The following is a 15,472-nucleotide window of genomic DNA, read 5'->3' as shown; positions in this document are numbered from 1 at the left end:
GTCGCTAATGCAATTTAAATGGGAATTATGACGTGACTCCTTATGTAACTAGATGGCAGGGTAGTAAACCTGACAAAAGTTGTTAACCTCAAAGCCTATAAGGCCGACCTATCTGGGTATATATGATCTATAATGATATATATTCATAAAGACAATTTTTTTTTTAATTTAGTTGGAACTAAATTGCCATTGCACTTATAATTATTTTTAATAATACTCATTAAATTGTTCCTATAAAATATTATATTTTATGTATATAATTACAACACAAATAATAAGGAATACTTGTATGAATAAAATTCGACTTACAGTTAAGTGAATTCGCTATACAGAGACGCCATGACGAAAATCACTTATCCCATACCAGAGATGATGGAAAGGTATATTTTCGCGAAAATCTGGTAAAATATTTTGTAAATCTTAGTTTTTTTCACCATGCAACCTTCAACGGAAATATGGTGCAATTAAAGTCGACGGAAAAATGCATGACTAAGAAATTATATGTGTACAGAACTATTCTTTTCGTTGTGAATTTTCTAGCTTTTAAAACAAAAGTGTACAGTACAACAGAGCAATTAATAGCGAAAAATAGGGCAGATTGACTCATTGTCCAAGAATTGCCATTCCTTGTAAATATATGCTATGCATGATTTAAATCTTCGAAGCAAGTTCTCATATTCATTTATTTCCGTTTTTTCTCTGTGTGCCTCTTTCGGTTATTTAAAAACACTATTGAAATAGTTTGTGTCGAAGATTCCTGTTGTTTCTGCAATTCGTTCTTCTATTTTTTGAGTGTTTGTTATGAATCTTTGGGAACACAATTCGACACTATTCATACCTATTTTTCGCCTCTCGCTTCATGAAGTCATACACATTAGCAATAATTTCTTGGTTCTGGCTATGCAATGTTTTCCATTTATAATTTAGAAAATGTGGGAGACATATTATATATAAAATCATTGCGAATGAAAGTAGCTTACGGCAAGCAATTCAATCCATTCGGACTCTACCATAGTGTGATTCATTTTGTTTCATAATAATGATATGAGCGGATGATGTGAAGATGTAAACACAGAGAGCATTATTGCAGCTCATTCATACAGAACGACAGTGGATCGCTGACTGGCAGTGTCAGCAAGTCATCTGCCAAAATCTATGGTTCCAGCTGTAACGTAAAAGTACAAAAAATATCCAAATTTTCCCCAAGTATACTTGTAATAATACTGTGCAGGTGATTTTCCCCATGTAGGTAAGATGCACACACGAATACAGAACAACAATCAGATATAATGCGCTGCTTTTAGAGATTGTTAAAGATAAGTTCTCTTCTTGAAATCATTAAGAAGGTATATTTATTGTACATTGTACCTTGGAGAAGTTATTCACTGAAGTAGTTATGTCGAGACCTAATCAGAGTTCTTTACTACATGATATGAAAACGAGTGTTTACTCGAAATATGTTATATTGGCAAAAGTACAGCCTACCTTTGTTTCTTCATCTCTGCTGCACTTAATTAGATCTATCTAATTAATTCTGACTCCACTACATGAACATTCACTGGAAGGGTGTTATTTTAACCTTGAATTAAGTGTATTATATATTCTCTATCAATGGTGCTAATCTGAACAGTCTAATATGTTTACTTGGTTTACGAAATACACTCCTTTCTTAGGCCTGAATTAATTCTGGATCTCAAATCAAGAGACTAAAATTACAAATTTTGAAATTAATCACCATGTCTCAGAGAAACATACAGCAGAATCTGTATAGGTCAGTTTCTGTCCGATGCTTTTCCAATTCACTGCGGGCTAAAGCAAGAGATGCACTATAACTTTTACTTTTTAACTTTGTTCTAGATTATGCCATTAGAAAAGTCCACCAGGAAAACAAAGAGGGTTTGGAATTGAATGGGTTACATCAGCTGCTTATTTATGAGGATGACGTAAATATGTTAGGAAAAAATTCACAAACAATTAGGGAAAACACGGGAATTTTACTTGAAACAAGTACTGAGATAGATTTGGAAGCAAATCCCAAAAAGGCAAAGTACCGGTATATGATTATGTTTCTTGACCAGAATATAATATGAAATGCAAATATAAAAACTGAAAATTTATCCTTTGGAAATATGGAAAAATTCAAATACCTTGGAGCAACAGTAATAAATATAAATAACACTTGAGAGGAAATTAAACGCAGAATAAATATGGGAAATGCATGCTATTATTCGGTTGAGAAATTTTTATCATCCAATCTGCTCTCAAAAAAGCTGAAAGTTAGAATTTATAAAACAGTTATATTACTGGCTGTTCTGAATGGTTGTGAAACTTAAGACTCTCATTTAGAGACAGGAACAGAGGTTAAGGGTGTTCGAGAATAAGATGCTTAGGAAAATATTTGGGGCTAAGAGGGACAAAGTTACAGAAGAATGGAGAAAGTTACACAATGCAGAACTGCATGCATTGTATTCTATACCTGACACAATTAGGAACATTAAATCCTGGAGATGTTTGAGATGGGCAGGACATATAGCAATATGGGTGAATTCAGAAGTGCATATAGAGTGCTAGTTGGAAGACCTGAGGGAAAAAGACCTTTGGGGAGGGTGAGACGGTAGATGGGAGGATAATATTAAAATGAAATTGAGAAAGGTGGGATATGATGCTAGGGACTGGATTAATCTTGCTCAGGATAGGAACCAATGGCAGGTTTATGTGAGGGCAGCAATGAACCTCCGGGTTCTCTAAAGCCATTTGTAAGTAAGTAAAATTAATCGCCATTTTGTACTCAACATCTTTATGATAAACATCCTTCATAATAAGACAAACTATATAATTGTTACGTACAAACAACATCAATCAATATTTCGCATTTTAAACAGTATTCTTTTAAACCACTCCATAAGTAAGATAAGTAAGATGAGCAGTAGAGCAAGTGGACAGCTTCAAATACTTGGGGTGTACTATAAGCAGTAACATGAGCTGCTGCCAGGAAGTCAAAAGGAGGGTAGCAATTGCCAAGAAAGCTTTTAAAAGAAAAAAAGAGCATTTTCTGCGGATCTCTGGAAAAATAACTAAGGAAGAGACTAATGAAGTGCTTTGTATGAAGTGTAGCACTGTATGGAGCAGAAACATGGTCATTACGACGAAGTGAAGAGAAGCGAATAAAAGCGTTTGAAATGTGGATATGGACAAGAATGAAATGCGTGAAGTGGACAGAGAGAGTAAGAAATGAAGCTGTGTTGGAAAGAGTGGGTGAAGAAAGAATGGCACTGAAACTGATCAAGAAGAGGAAAAGGAATTGGTTGGGTCACTGGCTGAGAAGAAATTGCCTACTGAAGGAGGCAATTGAAGGAATGGTGAACAGGAGAAGAGTTCGGGGTAGAAGAAGATATCAGATCATAGACGACATTACGATATAGCCTATGGATCATATGAAGAAACGAAAAGAAAGGCAGAAAATAGGAATGATTGGAGAAAGCTGGGTTTGGAGTGAAAAACCTGCCCTTGGGCAGAATACTGATTGATTGATTGAATGAATGAATGAATGAATGAATGAATGAATGAATGAATGAATGAATGAATGAATGAATGAATGAATGAATGAATGAATGAATGAATGAATGAATGAATGAATGAATGAATGAATGACGATATCTCGGAACATTATTCTCATTGAAACAGTAAAAGTAATTATTTTTCTCATCATTATTTTAATTCTGAATATCTATGTTCAATTTGTGGCGCAACAGACTATTAATTCATGAATACCAAAATTCCGGAATGGTCCAACAGAAGTCGAAGTTTCTCCAAAATTATAACGAGTGTATACATAATTCAAAATACAATTAAAATAATGAGTTTAACTTGGAAAGTTTAGTTGAATCTTAATAAGCATTTTAAACACGAGGAAAAAAAATAATATAAAATGTTTACTAATGGGTATGCCATTACCATTTTTACATGATATATTGTGGTGATTTAACATACTACTCTATATTTTATATCATAACCACTAATAACATCGCTCGGCCTTTACTAATTCTCATAAACCTCCAGACTCAACTGCTAAGAAAGATATTATGCAACAAAATTCGTTAAAAGCAACAAAACAAGCAATCTTATGGCTGTGAAGTAACATAAAAAATTTAATGCACCCATGCACCCGTTTTTTTCGTATCGTTTAATAATACAGATGTAAAACATAAAATCTGGGAGAAAAAGGTGCCCGAAAGTCAATTCATACGTCTGAACAACAATAAATTTATCTCAATCCAGAAAGAATGCACATTTTTCTAAGACTCATGACCACACTAAGACACTTCAATCTTAACGCCAACGAGTTCCATTACTGTATAATATAGGCTACACAAACCACTTTAGCATCAATGAAGTTTTCATCCGTATTAAATTAGGATATTTAAATTAGCCATCAATATTTACAGTTTCAATTATTTCATTCCAAAACACACAATTTTGCCTGTACTACTACCAGATATCTTTACACTTCATACAAAGGAAAGTACATTATTACAAACTTAGAAACTTACTTTTAATATCTGTGTACCTGTGACTCACAGATACTGTATCTCTATGGTCCATCATCCATGCTAGACGTTCGTTCATTACATATAGAGTCCCGTCTCCTTTTTTGTAGCGGACTTGACCCACTTGCAGAAGCACATCTTCAGAAGATGTGGTCATGGTGGTTTCCAAGTATGTTCTAACCTCAGTATTTTAGCAATATCATCATTAAGAAAACCTAGTAAGAATACAATGTTATGTTGTAAATCCATACTTCGAACATAAAACTCAAAATGTACATAAATAAATTTCAATTACTTTACATACAATTTAATTCACTATTCATCGTTTAAAGAGTAATCGCAATTATTTTCACGAAAACGTCGCCGCATGTCCTTGAAGATATGGCGACATAACATTGGTATGAATAGCACACACATACATACATAATTATGTTTTTGCAAATATTGAATATACAAATAAGAAACCACATAATATGGCATTTTTTTCATCTTCCAACAATAGTTCAATAGTCTACAGGGTTCCTCTACACATTTAACAAGCCCCCCCGACACATTTTTAATACGTACAAAATGGCATGAACCCTACTTCCTTTCAAAGTATATGGCTGCACGATAAATATATTAATTATTCCCTGTCTCGAGCAAAAGTAACAAAAATGTATTTATTCATATATTTTCCCTAACTTAATATTACTAAATAATAACATATACCTAGCCAAAGTCGAAGTTTACCACAACAAATTCTTAGTTTCCTGTGGAGCAACCCACAGACCAACCAAGCCCGACGGGAGCCATGTGTGACATACATAACGCAGAGGTACATCCCAATCGACCAACAGCCTGCACTGGAATACCGCGCAGACAGCGAACCAACTGGCCTGACTCAACTGAGTCCATCTCCGCCCCTGCTGCATTGCCATAACATATGATCGATACTTGTACCACATAGAATTCATTATGTAGAAAATTATGAAGTATGGATACGACTTCATCATAACACTCGAGACATCTAATATTTTAATAAAGAGTAAGACTACACCTGAATATTTTGTTTCCTGAGGATGAGGCAGACAAATTTGAAACTAGGCAATACAGCAAAACGTGAACCAGAGACTCCATTCCCTCCCAACAAATTGGCGTGAAAATTGCATTAATTGAGGATAAACTCCATACAATATAGACCTACATGTTATCTTAATATTTCTATTTATTTAAAAATTTGTATTTATGATGCGCAATAATATTGTAACTTATTACATGATTGATAGTTGTATTTTATATTTATGCATGGTCTTGTTTTTCTCAAGATTATCAAAATAATGATTTTACTTTGACAACATGATTCAGCTTCTTTTATCGCCAGAGTGAAATAATAATGGGTATTACATTACCATGACAATATAAAAAGTATTCAGTAAGTTTTTTGCATGGTGCACTGATCAAATTGACGTTATTCAGCATTGAAGCTTAAAAGAATTTAATTTTGAAAATAATAGCAGATAAAAATATAAAATGGAAGGTAACAGCAATTTTGTAATTTTTACATAAGCCAACATAAGTCAATAGATTGTTGTCGAGTTATTTTTCATTAGTATTTTAAAATAGGAGATGGATATAAGAAAATAATTATTCTAAATTATGTAGCCGCCCAGTATCTCTGTAGGCATATAATATTTTGTTTCATAGTATTTGCCATTACATTATCTACTTTTGATATCTTTCCGCAACTCAATTGACACAATCGATGAGATTAATAAATGTAATTATAATAAATAGGCTAGTAGTGAGTCATCTTCCTTGCTGCATTTGTGCGACACTCAAGATCTGTACAGTAGTATCTGAGTTCAAGGTGATCAGAGTCCCTGATCACGATATTATATTGTGATCAATATTGTGATCAGGGGTTCAAGTTAGGTCAATCACTCGTGTTATTACCACAGTCTAGTACATATAGTCACGAAGCTCAATACGTAAGGAATATGTATCCAATAACAGTTGAACTTTAGTTGCTAGCCACTAGGGTCGCTACTAACGCACTGTCTATTGCTCCTAGTATTCTCAGTTGCTAACCGCCTGGAGCATTGTATCGCGAGAAATGCAAAAAATCACCTTAAGCTTCGTGACTATGTATTAGACTGTGTTATTACACCAGTGTCGCCGTCACTGAACACAAGGACAAATTAACCACAGAGACTAGTGCATAATGTTTTCCAAGTACCTTTCATAATATACTGTGTACAGAAGTTCATGAAGTATTATTTCATCCATAGCCATCTCTGTCAGTGTGTGATCTCCAGTGTTGCCAATGCAGCGGTTTTCCCGCTAGATCTGGCGTTTTTCTTTGTTAGTTTAGCGGGTAAAATTTATGAAATTCGTATTGCTAAAATAGGAATTTAGCGGAGTTTTTAGCACTCACAGCAGGAAAATAATTTCACTTTACATTGACAATATAGCAATTTAGCAGTTTCTGCACTGTTTCATAGCTAATTTTAAGAAACATGTTGGCGACACTGGTGATCTGTAATAGCCATAGCCACGGTCGACCGTGCCATTGCCATAGTCATCGTAAAAGAGGCTGTGGTTATTTTGATTTTAACAATTCGTATTTGCCTATGATTTTCCGACGACTTGTGCAACCTTCCCAATTATTATTTTACCAAAATTGACCCATGTGTCGTAGTAAACGAGGCGACTTAAGATTTTGAGAGTAACAAGTAATCGACTAAACAACTTCATGACCCATCACTGAGAGTTAACAGCAAAATAGGCTACATTAAACCATAATATGAAATATGACGATTTCACGTACACACGTATGTGTCTGTGTATGTGTGTGTGTGTGTAATATGGGCATCTCAGTTAATGTTACGTAAATACATAAAAATGAACGGTCGACAAACTGACATGGAAACTGACGGCCTTGAGGTGATCTGAAGGTATCTCTGGATCAGTTTGTCTTTCCCTGTCCGGCCGCTTCCCCTATTCTCTTAAACATTGAGGCGAACCAGTTTTATCAGGCGATACAGTGCGGTTTGTGTTTTTGCAGTGGTTGTTCCTGAATTTACAGATTGCAGATAGGCCTAGGTCTAATCTAAAATGTCACAAGCAGGGAAAATATGGGGAGATCCCTAATTGAGTCGCCTAGAATGGAACTTAACTTTCTCCAAATTATGAAATATGGGATTAAAATATGTTTCAGTGCAGAATTTTGCACGGAATGTGATAAAACCGTTGCTGATAAAACGGCTCATTTCGAGCAGAGTGGCCAACTCCAGAAACACGAAATCCACTACGGAGCTGCCAAAATTTCGCTACATTCTGCTACGGTTGTGAGTACGGTACTGAATATGTCCGTGCGTTTTTTTTTTAAGCAAGACGTAGAGCGCTGCAGCAAGACCGTTCTTTTATTACATTTGCTTCACCGTCGCTGCAGCAGCGCTGTAGCAAGCGTGCAGCAAATCGAAACTTCGCTTTTCGAATTTAAATACTATTTTAGTCACAATCATGCCATGGTATGAAAGAAAAATTTCACAACCTCGAGCGGGAATCGAACCTGCGACTTCCTGTTCTCCGGTCAGGCGCTCTACCACTGAGCTATCGAGTTCGTCTCACGCCAAAGGCTTGGAATTATCCTTTCATACTGGCGACTCTGTTATAGAGTACTGTCCATAGCGTCTGATCACAGTCTACTATATACAGTCGCGAAGCTCAATATGTACTAAAAATGCAAACATGAGTAGTTGCCCACCACTAGGATCGCTACTATCGCCTCATCATCGCAGATCTCTCTCCTAGTATACGACAAAATATGTTACATTTTCGTTGTGTTCTTTTGGAAAAATTAATACCTTCCTTCCATTATTGAAATATTAAATGCATAAAGTTAATTTATTATTTTAATGAAGTATATTAAATTCCACCATAAACTCGAAGACACCTGTTTTGTTTGTGCAAAACGAACTGAAATTTACTATAATCGCTTCACTCATTCAAGATTATAGCGATAATTAACTATGAAACCAATAAATATTAATTTGCATTTCCCTTTACAACAATAATAATGGAAATATGAATTAATGGAGTAACTTACGTGTACCGGTACTTGTAGTGTAGGCTTACGTAGTTAACAAAGTGGGATGAGGTTAAGCAATAATAATCACACCAGAATTGGAAATAAAACGTGATCAATAAATTTTATTGTAACAGACTTTTTCTACGTCTCTAATAAAGTAACAAATAAAAATAACAACAAAATTAACAGCTATAATTAAAAACATATCCTTTGAAAAAAGAAAGTAGGACTAAGCAATAATAATCCCACCAGAATTGAAAATAAAACGTGATCAATAAATTTCATTAAAACAAACTTAATTTTTCTACGTCTCTAGTAAAATATTATTATACCAATTATTGTATTTTAGCCATTAACATTTTCATTACAACCAATAACGAACATTTCACAAGCATCAATGTGAAATACGCAATGAGCTAGCACTCGATGGAAATACGACACAGTCCAAAGTCGACCGTGGACAGACTATTGTTTCTAGTTGCTAACCGCTTGGAGCGCTTTATCACGAGATTTGCAAAAAAATCACCTCAAGCTTCGCGACTGTATATAGTATGAAAGAAAAATTTCACAACCTCGAACGGGAATCGAACCTGCGATTTCCTACTCTCCGGCCAGGCGCACTACCACTGAGCTATCGAGTTCATCTCACGCCAAAGCCTTGGAATTATCCTTTCATACTGGCGACTCTGTTATAGAGTACTGTCCATAGCGTCTGATCTAGTCAGCACCAGTCAGCACTGCTTCGCTTTACGAGTTTGCTGCACGATCCATCATGGCGGAATGTGTGTTTTGGTCGTTTGCAACGTTTATTGTTGTCAAAATCGTCTAGTAATAATAATTCCTTGTCATTATCATGGAAGTCGAAATTATTTAACATGTTTGGTTCTTTTAGGGTTAAATTTCTTACGGCAGAAATAGAAGCCAATATTAATTGTCCACCATTTTGCAGTCAGTTGACCTACTTACGTTTTTTTTCGACCCTCATTTTGCTGCAGCAAAAGCATGAAGCGCTTTACTTAAGCTCTTAAAAAAAAAGCACGGTGTACCGATATGGATAAATTAGAAATATGTTAAAGGGATGACGGAAATAGGTTTTATTGTGTTTCCCAACATAATTTATATTGTTTTAAATTTAAAGCTGTGGATTAAATTTATTTTATTTCATATTTATTTACAAATGGTTAAACTTTAATAAATACGTCTTTTGTGAACAGAAATTTAAGCACCTAGAGCTAGTGATATTATTTTATTCAAACATATTTATTTCATAAAGACAAGGAGGTTCATTGCCGCCCTCATATAAGCCCGCCATTGGTCCCTATCCTGAGCAAAATTAATCCATTCTCTATCATCATAACCCACCTCCATCAAATCCATTTTAATATTATCTTCCCATCTACGTCTCGGCCTCCCTAAAGGTCTTTTTCCCTCCGGTCTCCCAACTAACACTCTATATGCATTTCTGGATTCGCCCATACGTGCTACATGCCCTGCCCATCTCAAACGTCTGGATTTAATGTTTCTAATTATGTCAGGTGAAGAATACAATGCGTGCAGTTCTGTGTTGTGTAACTTTCTCCATTCTCCTGTAACTTCATCCCTTGGTAGACTTCTGCAAATTGAAAGACCCAGACTTACTTACTTACTTACTTACTTACTTACTTACTTAATTACTGGCTTTTAAGGAACCGGCTTATAAATTTCGTTAGATAATGCGCTTCCACCCTCTTGTATTAATTCTGCTGGAATTTGATCGATACCTGGAGACTTATAATTTTTCAGATTTTTTATCGCAATTTCGACTTCAGAAAGTGTGGGTTCGGGTATAAATGGCTCAGCAGTTTGTATTTCAATTTCGTCCCGATAATTTCTATTTGGTCTATGTAATGTTGAATTTATTAAAAAGAAAATAAATAATTTAAGACGTGCTTACCTAAATGAATTAAAGAAAGTGATTTTCGGTAGTAGAGCCATGTGCTAATAACATAAAACATAAGAATTTAATATGCATTGTGTATTCTAAAGCCTGCATGTGAAGAAATACAGTACATTAGAATATGCTTATTAGGCTTACATGTATGTATTCCAATTTTAAGTAACATTACATAATAGCATACGTAAATTAAAATTTGTCTTGTGTAATTAATTATATAGAAAGAAGAATAAGTAAAGCAACTTGCTTTCAGACTTGTCGTTATGCCTACCATGTAAAAATATTATATATAGGCCTATACTATATATATATATTTGTGATTGTCACAACTCGTTTATTGCACTTTCTTGACATATATGTCGGTAGATCTTGTAATTTTGTAGTGTACAAAATGGATCGGTGAAGTTTTCTACAAGCATTCTCTGCCATTCTTATTATTTACGTATGCAATGTATATATATATATATATATATATATATATATATATATATATATATATATATATATATATATATATACGTACTGTATATTGTATATATGTCGGTAGATCTTGTAATTTTGTAATGTACAAAATGGATCGGTGAAGTTTTCTACAAGCATTCTCTGCCATTCTTATTATTTACGTATGCAGTATTGTCATATTATTACCATACCGCCGTGTCTCAATACCATTTATTATTTATATAAAAAAGTTAGGTTTATAAATAAATAATAAACGAATAAAATAAATAAACAAATAAATAAATAGGCTAATACAACCTCGGAAACTGTGAGATTATTTCTTTCAGTACTTATTATACAGTTTGTAAAATATAAAAGAAGTAAGTTCCGCTGATTGTGAAAGAGGTCGTAGCGATCTATTTTAGGACATTCCCTTGAAAGAATATGATAGTGACGTCGGGTGGGAGAGGCGATCTCTATGGAGATTCGAATCGGATATCCATAAATACTAAACATGTCATGTATTACAGCTCTTGGTTCCGCTTGTGAGCAAAAGGGACGTTTAAAAAAACAATTGACTTAAGGCAAGCGGGTTGCCGCTGTGACTAACCGCGACCTCCCGAATATGTCGTAGGAAGTCAGTAAGATGAAACTTTACAGGGTGTGGAGATAAAAGTTACCAACTGTAAAGATTATAATACTAACTGAAATTAAAAGTAACATTTCCTAGTGAGTGCAAGTTAAAATACAAATTTCGATCATGCTAAAGATCTACCCAATGTCTTTACAGCAGTTGCATACGGTATTATTTAAAACATCTGTAATAAAAAATTCCTATTCCATACAAGAAAATTCTGCATATCAACAAACATAATACACCGTGTTTCAAAATGAATATCGGCGTTTTAAGGCTTCGTAGTATTTATTAAATTTAACGTACAATTATAAATAATACATGAAATGAAAGAGCAACTCAAACAGTTTCGTACGCACGAATGCGCATGCACTGTTTCCTCTGTCTGCCGTTAGAAAGCGCGTTGAACGAGTGAGAGAGTCTTTCACGCGTAGCCCCAAGAAATCTTTTCGGAAGGTTAGTCGTGAATTAGCAATTCCAGCGACGTCTGTGTGGAGAATTTTAAGGAGACACTTACAACTACGTCGTTATCGTTTGCAGTTGCTACAAGCTCCATAGCCTACAGACCACGGCTTATGTGCCAACTTTGCAACTGCAATGTTGCGGCATGACGATGAAGATTTTGTGGATCTCGTCAGTGATGAATCGACATTTCACCTAAATGGCTGTATGAACACTCATAATGTTCGCATCTGGGAGTCAGCAAATCCCCACGAGATGGTACAGTTGCAACGAGACTCACCTAAATTGAATGACAGAGCTTGTTTTGCGTGGCCTCCACGTTCACCAGATCTTACGCCATGTGATCTTTACCTTTGGGGATTCATAAATGATCGTGTGTATATATCTCGCTACCAGCTGACCTACCAGACTTAAGACAGAGGATTGAAGCAGTTGTTGCAACAATTACTCCAGACACATTGATCAAGGTTTAGGAAGAACTCGCTTATCGACTCGATGTGTGTCGTGTGACGAATGGCGCTCACATTGAGCACTTGTAGCAAACTGTTTGAGCTGCTCTTTCATTTGGTGTATTATTTATAATTGTACGTTAAATGTAATAAATACTACACAGTCTTAAAATCCCGATATTCATTTTGAAACACCCGGTATATCTTCAGCGCCCCGACCGCTGATTGATTCTTACGTTCACATCGGAAAATGAGGCATGAATCGATACGTATGGAGTGGAGCAATGAGAGATGACGTGATGTAACAGATAATTATTTTAAACTAACAACACAACATAAAGAGGGATTTTTACAAGTATGCATTTGCATTAAGAGGAGTCCATGTCTGGTAACGGACTGCTTCTAAAGGGTTTCCCCTTATGATGTTTGAGCCCTGTATTACCGGCAACTGGCTCAACAAATTCCGTACAGTAGGCTATAACATACATGTGTACTAGCCTATCAGTAGTAACATGAGCAAATGCCAGGAAGTTGACAGGAGAAAAGCGATGGCAAAGGAAACTATTATTAGAAAAGGGAGCATCTTCTGCGGACTCCTGCAAATAGAACTAAGAAAAAGACCGGTGAAGTTCTTTGCATGGAGTTTGGAAATGTATGAGGAAATAAACATGGACATTATGACGAAGTAAGAAACATCGCTCAGTGACGGATTGTATAAGGCAGCATCATAGCTTTTACGAACTTTCGGCTCTCGCTGGTCGCCTAAAATCTACCACTGATGCACACTGCCTTACCGTGCCTTTGTTTCTAAAGCGGTATAAGCGAAAAGCACATGCTCAGGACTGTCATAACATGTCCATACAATCTCAGTCTTCTCTCTTCTATCACATCCAAAACATTATTTTTAACTTCTAACATTTCCCGTATAACTGTATTCTGAATCTTATCCCGTCTTGATTTTCTCGCTGCCCTTCTCCAAAAATCCATCTCATTGGCTAATAGTTTTCTCGCCTGGTGAAATTAATTGTCCATATTTCTGCCTCAGAAACAGAATGCTCTGGAAAAAGTCTTGGTAAATATACTGTATATTTTTATATTGTAGAGAACATTATTGTTTCAGAGCACTGAATTTAACATACTAATCACTCTCCTTTTGTCATTCATTCTTTTTTTCTACTTCAGATCCAGATGACTTATCATTGTCCAAAATAGATCCCAAGTATTTAAATTTCTTAACTTTTTAATTACTTTGTCTTCTATAATTAAATATTCCTCTGTACCTGAAATTAGATACTCTATTTTGGTAATTTAAAGTGTTTAAATTCCTCAGCTAGTTTTCTCATCATAACAGCAGCATCTTCAACGTCCTGTGTAATGAGTAGGCCTACTTGATCATCGGCAAACAGCAAACTATGAAGTAAATAATAACCTATAATGATTATTTAGTTATTTACTTATTTATTTACTCATTCATTCCAATGACAAGTACATTATGTAGTGACATATAATAATAATAATAATAATAATAATAATAATAATAATAATAATAATAATAATAATAATAATAATAATAATAATAATAATAATAATTTTATTCATTTTCTAGTGTTTGAATCTTTGACCCGTTACAGCTTCATTCTCGCAATAATTTTCAACCATCACCAGTGATCAAGTTGCGGGAGTCGTGCATGTAATAAGTAAGGCTAAGATTTCTTGATCTAAAAACTCTGGAAATATGCACGCACTTGTGCCCTAAAATATCGAAATATTACATAAAACTTGGAAATATGACGCAAAACAAATTAAATATTTTTCCAAAAAATAGTTAAATAACTCTTTTATTCACCATTCTACATGGGTTGATTTTTTAGTAGTGGCAACTATGCTGCAGCGATGCCGTGCAAAGGAGCCAGGCAATATCGTTTATACCAAAGGTTGCTTACATGCCCCCCCCCCCTTCTTCAGAGCTAATGAACTTGGCCTTTCCCCTCCATGTCCGTTCACAGTGACAACAACTATAAAACGTTTTTGGTGACAACAATAAGACTAGCAGTTGTGAGCAAGTGGTCGCAGAATATAGTCGCAATGACTTCGAAGGAGGAACAGAGAAGCTGGTTAAAAATTCAATGTGCTAGAGGTCGCACGGCACGACAGTGTCGTCAAGGACTGCAAGAGACTTGCGGTGCGGCTGCGCTACCTTACCGAACGGTAGCAAGGTGGGTTAGAGCCTTCAGACAAGGACGCGAAAGTGTGTTGGACATGCCTCGATCTGGTCACCCACCAGTAAGTGACGAACATGTACAGACTGTGTCCGCGTTAGTGGAGATGGGATCGGAACTTAACGATTAGTGAGTTAGTGCAAGATATAGGATTGGTATCTTCGGCAGTGCTTCACATCCTGAAGGACCGCCTTAAAATGCGGAAAATTGCCTCAAAATGGGTTCCGCATGATTTAACGGACATGCAGAAATGGCAGCGATATGACGCTTCTCGTACTCTCTTGCAGCGCTATGAGCGCGAAGGAGAGGTCTTTTACGGCGTATCATTACAATTGATGAGACCTGGGCCAGATCTTAAGAACCTGAGCTGAAACGCCAATCGGACGAGTGGCGTCATCATGGGTCACCTCGAAAAACAACAGTTCGGCAGACCCACACCAATGTGAAGGCTATGCTGATTCTTGCCTATGGTTGGGATGGTGTCATCTTAAAGCATACCGTCCCCCAAGGCAGAATGTTAATGCGGAGTACTACTGTTCGTTTTTGCGAAACAATCTGCGAGGAACTCTGAGAAGAAAACGGTGACACTATATGGATAGATAACCCACCCATCGTTCTTCATGGAAATGCTAGGATACATACAATAGGAGTTGTGTCTGAATTGTTCAATCGCTGGGGCTGGGAAGTGCTCTATCACTCGCCATATTCTCCGGAT

At 35.8% G+C, this 15,472-nt stretch overlaps 1 protein-coding gene across 1 annotated transcript in view; it reads right to left on the bottom strand.

Moving 5' to 3' along the window:
• Tfb1 (transcription factor B1) overlaps positions 1 to 5,394 on the bottom strand; it is a 45,223-nt gene extending 39,829 nt beyond the window's left edge. Inside the window, exons 1-2 of the mRNA XM_069821634.1 lie at positions 5,259 to 5,394; positions 4,551 to 4,762 (exon numbers count right to left, since the gene is read on the bottom strand). Coding sequence (XP_069677735.1) covers positions 4,551 to 4,704 — 154 coding nt within the window. The 5' untranslated portion in view covers positions 4,705 to 4,762; positions 5,259 to 5,394. The remainder of the gene's footprint in view (positions 1 to 4,550; positions 4,763 to 5,258) is intronic.
• Positions 5,395 to 15,472: the final 10,078 nt, after the last annotated feature.

This window comes from Periplaneta americana, chromosome 3 (assembly GCF_040183065.1).
Source record: "Periplaneta americana isolate PAMFEO1 chromosome 3, P.americana_PAMFEO1_priV1, whole genome shotgun sequence".
NCBI classification, from domain to species: domain Eukaryota; kingdom Metazoa; phylum Arthropoda; class Insecta; order Blattodea; family Blattidae; genus Periplaneta; species Periplaneta americana.
Note: the sequence above shows the minus strand (reverse complement) of the source record. Positions and strands in the feature narration are given on the sequence as shown.